This window comes from Elephantulus edwardii, unplaced genomic scaffold (assembly GCF_000299155.1).
Source record: "Elephantulus edwardii isolate Elephantulus edwardi_28Jun2011 unplaced genomic scaffold, EleEdw1.0 scaffold00297, whole genome shotgun sequence".
Classification (NCBI taxonomy): domain Eukaryota; kingdom Metazoa; phylum Chordata; class Mammalia; order Macroscelidea; family Macroscelididae; genus Elephantulus; species Elephantulus edwardii.
This window is the reverse complement of record NW_006400047.1, coordinates 1,314,470-1,329,655: the sequence shown is the minus strand read 5'-3', so window position 1 is coordinate 1,329,655 and position 15,186 is coordinate 1,314,470. Positions and strand designations below refer to the sequence as shown.

Genomic DNA, 15,186 nt, shown 5'->3' with positions numbered 1-15,186 from the left:
GCCTCAGTACCCACTTGATAACCTCCTCTGTTGGCCACCTGATGGCTAGTTAGACTTTGATATCCTGATAGCCTTAGACAACTATTGTCACAGGTTAGACAAAGACTCAAAAGTTCCCTATATCCAGGTTTTTTGGCTCCTTTGCTCTCATCCAGACCTCTATTCACTCTATTCCACCATGCACGTGTTCTTGCTCAGAAAAATCCAAAACTTTCTTCTCCTTCTGTTGCTACTCCAACCTCTGACCCTCCCCCTTCTGACCTGGATCCTCCTGAAGATTTAACTCCCCTCTCCCCTGTATGATCAATTGCACCCACTGTGCCTCCAACTCATCCCCAACCTCCTCCATACCCGAAATCGTCTCCTCCCACTGCAGTATCCTCTCTCTCTTTCCCCATTAGCTCTCATACACATTCTTATGACTCACTATCTAAGTGCTATTCACTTTCCCAACTTCTGAGTTACTCTGCCACCTATGGAAAGTTGCAGGCACCTAAGAAGTTGTTTGTGTCCATGTTCCTTACTCTCGGATTTGTCTGATATTGAAAAACACCTTGGTTCCTTTTCTTCTAGCCCCACTCTTTGTTGTTGTTATTGTTATGTGCCATCGAGTCGCTTCTGACTCATAGCGACCCTATGTACAACAGCCCTAAATTCTGCTCTATCCTGTGCCAATCTCACCATCTCCGATACACCCATTCTGATTACCCCAGTCACTGAATCAATCCACCTCATAGAAGGCCTTCCCCTCCTGTGCTGTCCCTTCACCCTATCAAGCATGATGTCCCTCTCCAAGGACTGGTCCCTCCTTACAACATGTCCCAAGTTAGATGGAGCCTCAGGATCCTTGCCTCCAAGGGGCTTCCTGTTTTACCATAAATAATTTTGCTACCTAATGCAAGATATGACCTTACATGGCATGATCTCCATGTTATCCTCACCTCTATCCTCACACCTGATGAAAAAGACCACATTTTAGCAGATGCCTGAACATACGTAGATCAGACACACCTCACAGACCAGATAATGCCTGTAGGTGCAGTAGCCGTCCCAGATGCAGAGCCCAGCTGGGACTATCAACATCTCCAAGAAGGCAGGCATGGCTGTATGATTCAGTGTCTCTTAGCAGGCATGCAAGATGCTGCCTACAAAGTCATTAGTTATAACAAACTCCAGGAAATAACACAAAGACCAGATGAAAATCCAGCAGTCTTCTTAGATAGACTAACTGAAGCTCTAGCCCAGTCTACCTGCCTAGACCTTTCAACTGCACCAGGGTCTATGGTTTTAGCCATCCATTTAATAATACAATTTGCACCTGACATAAGAAAAAAACTCAAAAAAGCTGAGGATGGACCATAAACACCCATTTGCAATTTCGTAAACACAGCTTTTAAAGTTTTTAATTCCAGGGAGGACAGAGCCAAAGCTCAGATGCACCAAAGGGTAGCTCTCCAGACTCAGGCCAGCTGCTCTCAGGCCAGCACCACAAAGTAAAAAAGGGCCTCAACGGGACTTCCCTCCAAAATCTACTCTGCTGAGTGCATGCATCAAATATGACCTAGAAGGTCACTGGGCATAGCAATGCCCACTCCCCGAACCACCAACAAAGCCTTGCCCATCCTACAAGCAACCAGGCCACTGGCAAAGCAACTACCCCTGGTGTCAAGCTCATCCTCTGCTCTTGAGCATGGAAGACAAGCTGATGGCCACCCAGCAGTCCCACCTCTTGAGCTCCCAGGCCTAGTGGATGAGGAATGAGGTTGCCTGGACCCGAGGAACCCTATTACTCTTGCCAAGCCCAGGGTGACTCTACTGGTAGGCGATAAGTCTGTTTCATTTTTAATAGACACAGGGGCTACCTTCTCTGTCCTCCCCAGCTTCTCAGGCACCACAACTCCTTTCCAGGTCGAGGTCATGGGAATTGATGGAAAGCCTACTTACCCACACAGGACTCCTCCTTTGCTGTGTGTGTTATCTAAAATTCCTTTCTAATACTCCTATTTATTTATGCCCTCCTGCCCTTTCCCCCTATTAAAAAGAGATATTTTCCAAATTCTCCATGCCATTATTTCTATCTCTCCAGGGCCTTCCCTCCCCCTTTTTCTCCCACGAATTTATCTCCTATTAACATCCTCTGCTTCTGATCACCCTTTACATCCTGGTATTGTTACTCCTATAGTCTGGGATACCTGAAAGTCACTAGTAGCCTCCCACCACCCACCTGTTCATATCTCTTTTAAAGATCTTCCTAAATTTCCTCTATGCCCTCAGTTTCCTATCTCAGAATCTCATCTTCGTGGAATCTGTCTTATTATTACCAGGCTTCTTAGTCAAGGCCTTCTAATACCTACCAGCTCCCCATGTAACACTCAGGTGCTTATAGACTTATCCAGGACCTATGCCTCATTAATGTGGCTGTCCTCCCCATCCGCCCCTAACCCCTATAACTTGCTTTCTCATATACCTCCTGAAATGACACATTTCACCATCCTGATCTTAAGGATGTCTTCTTTACCATTTCTTTACATCTTGACTCCATCTACTTGTTTGCCTTCACCTGGACTGATCAGACACACATACAGCACAACAACTGACCTGGACAAATCTCCCCTGGGGTTCCATGACAGCCCCCACTTCTTTGGACAGGCTCTAAGCTGTGGCCTCTCTACTTCCTTGTCTCTTAGTATTGTATTGCAATATGTGGATGATCTGCTTCTCTGTAGCCTATCCTTGGCCCTATCACAAAAACATACAGCTAAACCTCTGAATTTCCTTGGAGAAAACAGGTACTGTGTCTCTCCTTCAAAAGTGCAAATCTCTTCTTCTGAAGTTACCTATTTAGGAATCTTACTCACTCCCTCCTCTAAAGCTCTGACTACTGACTGCAAATCAGCCATTCAGGCAATACAGACACCAGAGTCAGCAGCTCAGATACTTTTCTTCTTAGGCCTAGTAGGCTTTTTTCATCATTGGATCCCAAATTTTGCAACCATAGCCCAACCATTATATGTAGTAGCCAAAGAAACACCTGTTGGTCCCCTTACCTGTCCACCGCTAGTCCATAATGTCTTCTGCACTCTCTGTGATCTACTTATTGCTGCTCCTCCACTATCTTTTCCTAACTCTAATCAATCCTTTCATATTTTCACTGATGAAAATGGGGATACATGGGGATACAGTAGGAGTTTTAGCACAGCCAGGCCCAATCTACTTCCCAGTGGCATATTTATCCAAACAACTGGACACAACCATCCGAGGTTGGCAACCCTGCCTCTGAGCCTTAGGGGCAGCTGCAGAACTCACCAAAGAAACCCTCAAGCTCACCCTCTCTCAACCTATCACCATCTTCTCATCTCAGAGGCTGGCTGAACTTTTTAACCACCCATCTCCATCCTTTTTAGGTCCGTTCTGACTCCAGGACTTTCACCTGTTTTCACTGAAAACCGCTTAGTCTCTATACAGGCCTCACCCTTCCCCCTTCACCCAGTGTCCCTTCTCCTCTCCAATCTTCCTGTTGCCTTTCACTCTTGTTCTGAAGTAATTGATGCACTGTCTTCCTCCCATGAAAGTCTTTCTGATAGTTCTTTATCTAACCCTGATATGACACTGTAGATGGCAGCTCAGTAGTGGACCCAATGGATGCTGCCGTGCAGCTTATGCCATTATGACTCACATATATACGCTAGAAGCCAGAAGCCTCCCAGAAGGCACAACATCTCAAAAAGCTGAACTAATAGCCCTCACTAGAGCCCTCATACTAGCCAAAGGGAAATGTGTCACACTATATACTGACTCAAAATATGCTTTCTTAATAGCACATTGCCACTCTGCTCTATACAAAGAGCGAAGGTTTCTTACCACCAAGGGATCCCCTGTTGTCAATGCTACCATAATCTCTAAATTATGAAAGCTCTCCTTTCTGGTGAGGTAGCTATGGTACACTGCAAAGGCCACCAGTCTTCCTCTGATCCTGTCGCCATAGGCAATGCCAAAGCAGATGTCACAGCTTGAGGCTTCACTTCCCCCTCCTCGTCCACTGTTCCAGTCTTATTCCTTACTCCAGATATCAATCCTACTTATTCCCTAGCAGAAACTGACATCTTATAGGCAAAAGGAGGATGCATCACACCTCAAGGCTAGATCTTTCTTGGTGCTAAAATTGCTCTACCTGAATCCTAGTCTACCTCTATCCTCACCAATATCCATAATTCACTCGATATTGGACCTAAAGCCCTCCTCCGCTTCCTCCAACCTCTATTTTCTACCCCTTCTCTCACCGCAAAAATACAATTCATCCACTCCCACTGCTCAATCTGCTCCAAGGTTTCACCCCAGGGTGGCTTCCGGCCCCAGTTCCCTATCCACCAAATGAGAGGCCATTTACCTGGTCTTAACTGACAAATAGACTTTACTCACATGCCTAGACACAAAAAGTGGTGTTACCTCCTAACCATGCTACCATAGACACCTTTTCAGGTGTCAGCATTCCCCACTGCCTACACAACTGCTGATTTAGTTGCATTAACTTTAACTGAACAGATCTCCTTTGCTTTGGCTTACCCACTTATATCCAATCTGACAATGGCCCAGCTTTTGTCTCACAGATTGTCCAGCAATTTTTTACAACGTTCAACATCATCTGGAAACTACACATACTGTACCATCCCCAATCCTCTGGAGAAGTAGAGTAAATGGCCTTCTCAAGGACCAGTGACCAAACTCAGCCTTGAGGTAAAGCTCTCATGGCCTACACTACTTCCCCTGAGTCTAGCTCACCTATGTGCTGCTCCACGTTCACCTTCAGAGCTAAGCCTCTTTGAGAATGTTTATGGTCGCCACTTTCTTTTAACCCATAACTTTCCACAGGAACCTCCTCTGATAGCATCTTATCTACCCTACCCTCACCTTACTGTGCAACTCCTGCGTGAGCACATCCACAGGTCCTTTCCTTCTATCATCTCATCCTTCGATTCAATGCCCACTCCTCCTTTATAGCCTGGTAAGTCAGTCTTAAAGACTTCCACTCTAGTTCCCTTCACTCTCATGGGTCTGGCCCCTATATAGTCATCCTAACAACTCCAACTGCAGCCAAGCTCCTAAGTCACTCATCATGGTATCATGTTTCCTACCTCAAATAGTCACCTGAAGAAACTGAAACTGCTGCTGAATGGACATCGACCCAACTGGGCCCCACCTGGTTACGGTTCACTAAAACTCCTGACCCTTCTCTTCACTCTTATCTTTCTCCTCTTACCTCCCCAGACAAATTCAAGTAAAATTGCTGTCTAAGTGTGGAGGTTTTACATCCAGGAAAGCTGGATGAAAAATATCATCACCCACAGCCATTATGCAGCCACTGCCAACTGTCAGCCAGAGGGATGCCAAACTGCCCTTCACTTTACCCTCCCTTCACTTTACCCTTAAATACTACCAGTTCTTAAAATCCTTAACTTTTGGGTTTTCAATTCCAGCTATTTGCTTCCTTTATGACCAAATACATGATTATTGTAAACAATGGCCAGAAACCTATGGCAGATGCTTTTACTCATCTTGTAAAATCCATTCAGTCAATGAAGATAGGTATGGCCCAAAACTTGTGCTCAGAGTTAGGATCAGCCATGTTGTTAGGATACCATCTATGATCCCTGGGATAGCAGATGGGTACAGGGAGTAGAAGCTAAATTTTATAACTGGCACCAAGATTCTTACCCCTTAGCTACTTTCAAGATCTTCCAGATCGACCCTCAGTAGTAGCAGAAGTTATCTAACAGCTAGCTGAAATATCAGAAAATATCCTCCAGCAGGAATCTTTTTTAGATCAGCCTTAACCCCTCATACTCTTCACCCTTTTTCCTGACTCCCGCTAATCTGTCAGGGTGTTAATCTTAATCATACAAGTATTGGTGATCTCACTGATTGTTTTCTTTGTGCTTTCCTGGATCGTTCACCCCTGCTTGCAATTCCACTTGCTTCTGCCTTTGATATGTCCTCCTCCTCCTCCTCTTCCTCACCCGCCCAATGAAATTTCCTTCTTTCAGCAAGACCCTGACTCCAACTATTCCTTCTGCTGTCTCAAGTGCCACATCACCCCGCCCTTGCAATACTACCTTATTAATATCTTCAATTCTACCTGCTCTCCCTGGTGGATTCTTTTGGTGTAACAATATACTGTATAAAACTGTCACCACGTCTTCCCTTTTTCCATGCATTCCTTCTGCCTTAGTTCCTCTGCTTATGATGTATGGGCAAGAAGAATTACCAGCCCTCCTCACATCTGCCAACCAACATAGAACTCAAAGGGCTGTGTCCCTTCCAGGTATAGCTGGTATCTCTCTTGCATCCTCTATAATTGCCGCGGACCTAGCTGGTAGTGCTCTAGGTTACTCCCTTACAGCCTCAGTTGATCTGGAACATAAACTTAAAATAGCTATAGATGCTTCTGCTAATTCTTTAACCTCCCCCCAAAGCCAAATCAACTCTTTTGCCCAGGTAACTCTTCAAAACAGGTGAGACTTACACTTGCCAACAGCAGACAAAGGAGAACATTGTTCTCAGAGAACAATGTTGTTATTATATTAATGAAAAAGGTCTAGTTGAAGAAAATTTAGATACCCTGAATCAACTCCAAGATGAGTTACAACAGTGGAAAGACGCCATCAGAATCCAACCAGGGTGGTGGAAAACACCATTAATGACTTGGCTAACCCCAATTATAAGTCCATTACTGATAATATGTTTATTTTTATTAGTAGCACCATTCCTACTAAAATTTTTGCAAGTTAATATCTGTGAAATTTCTCTTGTTGCAGTTAACCAGGTGTTATTTCATCCTTATGCCTAGCTGCCCAGTGAGCTCTCTCCCAGCTTTTCTCCCCCATTTCCATAAAGACCCCTCTCAGGAGAAGCATCCAGAGAGAATATGTCACCCTGAAAGGCTGGTTTCTACAGAGGTGTGTTTTCTGGTTTGGGGTTGAGATTAGAGTGTGGCTTTGCTTGTAACAGGGTGTGAGCTGACTGGATTTGGCCTCGTATTTAAGAAGACTTTTGGCTGCCAGTCTGAGGTTATTTCCAGGCTGAGAAGATGAAAGGTGGCCAGTTTCTGCAAAGGTGTGTTTTCTGGTTTAGGGTTGAGACTAGGGTGTGGCTTTGCTTACAATAGGGTGTGAGCTGATTGGATTTGACCATGTATTTAAAAGGGCTTTTGGGCCCTCAGGTCTGTGGCCCTTGGGCCTGATTTTTTGGTGAATCTCCCAAATAAAACAGGCTTGGAAACAGGACTCTCCCCCCTCCCCCCCAAACCCGCAAAACCTTAAATCTGGAAACTCTATGAACTTGGAGAAAAGATGAAAGTTTTGCGTTCAAGACTTTTGTTCTTTGGGTCATCTACAACTCTATAACACTTAACAATAACAACAATATAACAAAAAAAAAAAACACCAAAAACTGGGATGATAGGCCTGCAGGGCCTACTCATTAATCCTGTGACATGGCCTCAAAGAAATGGAAGCTGCAAAGATTATTTCCCAAGCCATCTGATGCTCCAACCTACCTTGCCGTCTGATGCCACAATCTACATCTCTCTCAATAGCCAGTTCCTGCCCCACAGAGCCAGCAGCTAGCGCCAGCAGCCATAGCCAATCAACGAGATACTCGACCACTTCCTCTGCCATGAGACTGCCTGCTTAACAGCATCATCAACCACCATCAACCACCATTGAATAGTGCTAGTAGCTACAGTCAATCAATGAGCTTCATGACCACTTCCTCTACCAAGAGATGGCCCCTTCCCACTGAGTTGTTAAAAGCCAGTTCATCTTCATGCCATGTGTGATTTCTCTGACCCCTCCTGCCCCTCTCCAGCCTGGGACAGTAAAGCTTGCCCGAGAGCCCCCAATAAAAGCTTCTTTGCTTACTTTTGGTTCTCACGCCTATTTTACAAAACAGTTCATTATTCTTTTCTAGATTCACACTTGTCTCTTTAAAGATTTTTTTACAGTTATATGTAATAAAATCAGCATTTATCTCTATGAAGATGTTCTTCTTAAGTCACATATAATTGAATTAGTAATATTTATCTCTTTAAATGTCTTTCTCAGTCATATGTAAATTATTATTACCAGCAATTTGTTTACTAGGAACTATAACACTTAACTCAAGTACAGAAACTAATGACTACTCTTAGACAAGGAGGCAGTTATTGAGAAGATTCTCTCTGTCTTCCCAGACCTGCAATAGAGTGCTTTGGATTTTGCAATCCATCTGTCTTATTGGTAACTGACTATAGAGAGAACCCCTTATATTCAATAACAATAAAGGACCATAATTTTTATTATACAGACCCTAATCCTTTGTTCAGGGTGTTCTGGTGGTGTAGTATATAATGTGTCAAACTGCTGACCAGAACGTGAGTGGTTCAAAGGTAACAGCTGCTCTGAAGGAGAAATATGGGCAGTCTTCTCTTAAGATTCACAGCTTTGAAAATCCAGTGGAGGGTCACTTTGAGTTTGAATCAATTCAACAGCAGTGGGTTAAAAGTTTTCTTTGCCTTATTTTGTTATTGAATACAAGAGGTTCTTTCCATAGTCAACTGCCAAGAAGACAGATGGATTGCAATACAGAAAGCACTTTATTTCAGATCTGGGAGAGCAGTGAGAATTCTCACAAAACTGCTTCCCCCGTTAAGGGTGGCCATTGGTTTTTATACTTGGGCTAGGTGTTAAACATAATACTATTATAGTTCTGTCCTGGAGAGGGTGAAACCAGGCTGCTACTTAGAGGCACAGATTTTGAAACTCTGTCTCACATACTTTAGGTATGTTGCCAGAAGGACCAATCCTTGGAGAAGGACATCATGCTTGGATATGTGGAGGGATAGCACAAGAGAGGAAGACCTTAGACAACACTGGATTGACTCAGTGATTATGGTAAGGGGGGGGGGTAGGTGTGTTGGAAAAATGAAATTAGCTCAAGATAGAGCAGAGTTCAGAGCTGTAGTACATAGCATAGCTATGAGTCTCAAGCAACACATGGACCATAATAACAACATTGCTAGTTCAAAGCTATAGGATTTTTATATTAAAAGGTAATAGTTCACATACAGTTACTAGTAAACAGATAACTTGTGGTATAGTTTACATATGATTAAGGAAATACTGTTTCAAAGAGGCAAATGCTAATCCAGAAAAGATGCATTTCCCTCCTGAAAAACAGATAGCTTAAGGTACAGTTCACATATGACTAAGAAAAAGACAACTTTAGGAATCCTACATACTTTTTTTTGCTAACAAACAATTTGAGGTACAGTTTATAAATGACTGAGAAAAGATAAACGCTAATCTAATGAAAGATGCATTGCTCCTGGTAAACAGGAGAACAATTTAAGATACTATGCATGACTATAGAAATGTTACAACTGGGTCTGAGAACCAAACAAATGTAAATGAGATGATTCAGCCAGTTTTATATGCTGGAGACATTTTTACTTATATTTAAATAATTCTGAACTTATTAATATCACCCTATCACTTAAGATTCTAAGTTATCTCCCAGGCACTGAATGTAAGAAATATAAACAGTCTATAAAGTTTACCAATTAAATCAGCTCTAGTCCTACTACTCTAAAGTTATTAATACATTGTTGTTATAAATGTAATTACAATGGAAATTATATTGCTAAATGTCAATAATTAAGAATTATTACTGCTAACAATGAAGGATATGCATAAGAGAGAATGAGTCACAATATGATGGATTGACACAATAATTGTAACAATGGGCTCAAGTGTGTAAAAAATGGTGAGGATGATACAGGATAGGGCAAAGTTCAGATCTGCTATTCCTATGGTTGCTATGAGTCATAGTTGACTTGATAGCACATAATAACAGTTATTTACTGAAATAGATTTCTCCTCTCTGATTGGACGGTATTAATAAAGTCAGGATTATCCAAGTATATCAGTTAGTATAGTTATTATAACTGCCATGAGTTGTCTCCAGCCTGCAAAACTAGTCACTTTGCTTTAGAATTTTGGACTTTTTCCTTTTGTTAGTCATGGGACTAGTCCTTGGAGAGGGATGTTATGCTTGGGAGGGTGAAGGGACAGTGCAAGAGAGGAAGACCCTAGATGAGATGGATTGATTCAGTGACTAGGGTAATGGGGGTAGGTGTATCAGAGACAATAAGATTGGCACAGGATAGAGCAGGGTTAAGGGCTGTTGTATATAAGGTCGCTATGAGTCCCAGGCAACTCCATAAAACAACAATGTATGTTAAATTGCCTGTTTACCAGGAAGAAAAATCCATCTTTCCTGTATTAACATTTACCTTTTCAAAACTGTTTTTCTCAGTCATATGTTAACTATTTTATAAGTTGTCTGTCTACTAGTAACTGTATGTAAACTGTTCTTTTGAAAAGTAGAAATCCTGTAACTTTAACTAACAAAAGTAATATATTAAGTAGATTAACATCTAACTTAAGTATAAAAATCTAATGACCACTTCCAGAAGGGGAACCAATTTTAGAGAAGATTCTCATGACTCTTCCAGGTCTGTAATAAAGTGCTTTGGATACTGCAATCCATCTATTTTATTGACAATTGATTACAGAAAGAACCCCTTGCGTTCAGTAAAATCTCAACTCCCACCCTGCCATGCTTTGGTCACTTCAGAATTTTGGCTAATTGTGTTGGGATTTTAACAGTATCTCTGTCAAGGTAGAGCTTATAAAACATCCTCTCATTACTCAGCTCCTAAGTGGGAGAAAAAAAAAGAAGATACAAGCTCAGTTGAGAACTATTCAGAAAGCCAAATAACCCATAAGGGAAGAGTCAACGTGGTTTTTCCATTAAATGAAAGAAGAATAGAATGGGAAAGAGGCAGCATAAAATTCAGATTATGTGTCTAATATGGAAAGCAGGAAGAGAATATCTCTGTTTGATGCTTAATGAAGTGTTAAAAAAAGAGCTTCTAACAAACTAGCTTCCCAGGATATTGTCCATCTGAACCTGTTACCTTCCTGATGATCTTATACCCAGAGGTGTCATGATAAATCAAAGAAAGTTATAAAATCAATTCCATGTCTAAGTAGAGGTCAACTGAGAAACATATATAATCTACCCTATAAGTATTAATGAAATTATATTTACAGTAAACACTCAAATGGCTCTAGTTTATAGTTCTCAACTTCCTCCTTCCTACCATTCCCATACTCAACTTGCAAACACAGAAACTCTAGCCATCTTTCCTTCCTAAGGCCTCATTTACTTATTTCTGGAAGTTCATAAGGATAATGCATGTCTGTTACAAGGACTTCCTTTTCAACCACCCTTGTTTTTTACAGAGCCACTGGAGGGCAGCATTCCACCATAACCAAATGTTCTTTAAGGCCTTTAGGAAGGTTGTTTCCAAGAATGCTACTTCTCTATATTATTGTAGCTATTTCAGCCTTCTCTATATAATTACCTATTGCTGCTATTAGGGCCACTACAAAGACATGAGATTACTTTTTTCTATGTAAAACACTTAAGTTGTCCCCAGGAAATAATGTTTTTGACTAGTTATAAGAAGTAGAAAAAGGAATATACTGATTGAGATGAGAATATGCCTACTATTCTTTGCAGATACTTCTGTCTATCTATAAAACATATTATAATTGAGACATAAAGTGATGTTTTAAAATAAAAAGTTACATAATATATTATTTTCTAATACATACAAAACAGGCAAGATGAGCAGATAAGGTAAGCACATAAGGACTATATCCATGACCATACTGGCAGATAATATTTCTATATGCCTATTAATATACACTGTAAATATATCCTCATATATAGTAGAGCCAATAGAGAGATGGTTAAACTGTCACTATATGCAGATGATATGATAGTGAACACAGAAAACCCCAAGGACTCAGTAAAAAAGCCTGCTAGTGCTAATATATCAATTTAGTAGGGTGGCAAGATACAAGATCAATATCCAAAAATCAGTGAGATTCCTCTACAGTAACAAAGAGAATTCAGAGAAAAAAACCACGAAAGCAATACCATTTACAATGTTGTTATGTGCTGTTGAGTTGCCTAGAACTCATAGTAACCCTGTATGTATGATAGCACTAAACCCTGCTCTATCCTATGCCAATTTTATTGTCTCTAATATACCTACCCTCATTACCCCAGTCACTGAATCAATCCATCTCATTAAGGGTCTTCCTCTCCTGCACTGTCCCTCCACCCTCCCAAGCATGACATCCCTCTCCGAGGACTGGTCCCGCCTTGCAACATGTCCAAAGTATGTCAGATGAAGCTTCAGAATCCTTGCCTCCAAGGAGCAGACTGGTCTCACTTTCTCTAAGCTGAACTTGTTTGTTCTCCTAGCAGTCTATGGTATATTCAGTCTTCTTCTCTAGCACCACAGCTCAAACCATCAATTCTCCTTCTATCATCCCGAGTCATTGTCCAGTTTTCTATTGCATAGCAAGTAATTGCAAAGACCATGGCCTGTAACAGGCACACCTTAGTTTCCAGACTAACATCGTTGCACTTCAGTACTTTGGAGAGGTCCCTGACAGCAGACTTGCCACTGCAATTCATCTTTTTTATTTCCTGGTTGCTGGTTAATTGATGGGAGGAGATTGTCGATCCTTCTCCAATGGAGCAACTGTTGGATTCAAATTGTGTGCCTTCGGTATTGTAGTACAGCTTCTTGTCACTAGGCCACCAGTACAGACCCATTTACAATATCCAAGCACCAACTGAGGTACTTGGGAATGAAACTAACTAGAGATGCAAAAAAAAAAAAATCTGTACAAAAAAACCTACAGAACATTTATGTGAGACACAATGAAAGACCCAAATAAATAGGAAAAGGTGCCCTGCTCACGGACAGGAAAACTCATTATTGTGAAAATGACAATCCTAACAGAAGCAATCTACATGTTCAACACAACCCCAATACAGATACCAAATTCATTTTTCAAGGAGATTGAAAGGGAAATTGCAAGTTTATTTGGAGAGGAAAGAAACTTCAAATAGACAAAACACTTCTGAAAAACAGAAATGAAGTGAGAAGCATAGTACTCTCCAACCTGAAAACCTACTACACATCAATAGTAATCAAAACAACCTGGTACAATGACAGGCACACAGACTAATGGTACAGATGTGAAAACCTAGAAATGGTCCTCTCTATCTGTAGTCAACTGATATTCGATAAGGAAATAAATCCTATTAAATGGGGAGATGAAACATCTTCAAGAAATGGTGCTGACAAAACTGGACTGCTACCTGCAAAAAGCAGAAACTGGATCCACATCTCACACCATACACAAAAATCAACTTATGGTGGGCCAGAAACCTGGGAATAAAGCACAAAACCATAATATTCCTAAGAGGCAAACTGGACCAAGGCTGACAAATATAGCCAGAAATGCACAATCTAGAGAAGATAAAACTGATGAATGGGACTTTCTAAAGATTAAATCTCTGTGCTCATCAAAACCTTTTCAACAGAGTGAAAAGAAAGTCTACTGACGGGGAACAAACATTTGGCAATATCATCTTGGACAAGGGTCTCATAACAAAAGTTTACAGAATACTCCTGGGCCTCCAGAAATAAGACTGTTAACACAATTACAAAATGGGCAAAAGACCACTATCACCTATCCAATATTGTATTAAAAGTCTTAGCAATTGCAATGAGGCAAGGAAATGAGAAGTATCCAAATTGGCAAAGAGGAGATAAAATTATCTTTCTACGCACATGATATGATAGTATACTTAGAAAACCCTAACGACTTAGCAAGGAAACTATTGGACGTAGTTGACCAGTTCAGAAAAGTGGCAGAATACAAGATCAACATAAAAAAATCAATTAGATTTCTCTACAGCGACAAAGAGAAGTGTAGTTCAGAAAAACAATACCCTTCACAATTGCTAATCACAAGATAAAATACCTGGGAGTAAACCTAACCAGAAGCACAAAGGATCTGTTCAAAGAAAACTACAAAACATTACTACGAGAAACAAAAAGAGACCTAGAAAAGTGGAAGAATATCCCTTTCTAATGGATAGGAAGACTCAATATTGTGAAAATGACAATACTAGCAAAGGCAATTTACACATTCAATGCAATCCCAATTCAAATACCAATTCCATTCTTCAATGAGATGGAAAAGGCAATTTCCAATTTCATTTGGAATGGAAAGAGGCCCCAAATAAGCAAAGCACTCCTTAAAAAGAGAAATAAGGTAGGAGGCATCTCACTCCCTGATTTCAAATCCTCCTACAAACCTGCCGTGGTGGTTAAGACAGTATGGTACTGGTATAATGACAGACACATAGATCAATGGAATAGAATAGAAAATCCAGAAATCAGCCAATCTACCTACGGTCAATTGATTTTTGACAAAGAGATGAAATCAGTTAAGTGGGGAAATGACAACCTTTTAAACAAATGGTGCTGGCAAAATTGGAAAACTACCTGTAGAAACTCAAGCAAGATCCATACCTCATTCCATACACAAAAACCAACTCAAAATGGATCATGGACCTAGGACTAAAACCAAGGACTATACACTTCATTAAAGAAAAGCTTGGAAGAACTCTGGAAGTCCTAATCCACAACAGCCTTCTTAGCATCCTGAAAATCTACAACCAGGAGAGGATAAAATAGATGAATGGGACCTTCTAAGAATCAAATCCTTATGCACATCTAAAAACTTTTCTAACAGAGTTAAAAATGAAAGGTACAGATTGGGGAAAAATATTTGGTAATGACATGTCAGATAAGGGCCTTATATCTAGAATTTATAAAATACTTGAGCACCACCAACAAGATAAAGGTAAATAACCCAATTGAAAAATGGGCACAGGATATGAACAGACATTTCACCAAACACATTCAGATGGCCAACAAATACATGAAGAAATGCTCAAAATCCCTAGGTCTTGGAGAGATGCAAATCAAAACAACTATGAGATATCACCTCACCCCAATAACAATAGCAAAATTAAACAGAGCAGCAAACAACAAATGCTGGTGAGGTTGCAGAGAAACTGGAACCCTTTTTCACTGTTGGTGGAAGTGTAAAATGGTGCAACCACTGTGGAAGGCTGTATGGCACTTTCTCAAAAAGTTGCAAATAGAAATACCATTTGACCCAGCAATTCCTCTACTGGGAATATACC

At 40.9% G+C, this 15,186-nt stretch overlaps 1 protein-coding gene across 1 annotated transcript in view; it reads right to left on the bottom strand.

Annotated features, from left to right (window-relative positions):
* The window catches only part of LOC102847030 (chromosome unknown open reading frame, human C9orf84), a 133,616-nt gene that overhangs the window by 99,955 nt on the left and 18,475 nt on the right, over positions 1-15,186 (bottom strand). The window contains 2 exon segments of the mRNA XM_006900856.1: positions 7,553-7,681; positions 10,746-10,752. Of these exon segments, the coding sequence (XP_006900918.1) occupies positions 7,553-7,681; positions 10,746-10,752 (136 nt within the window).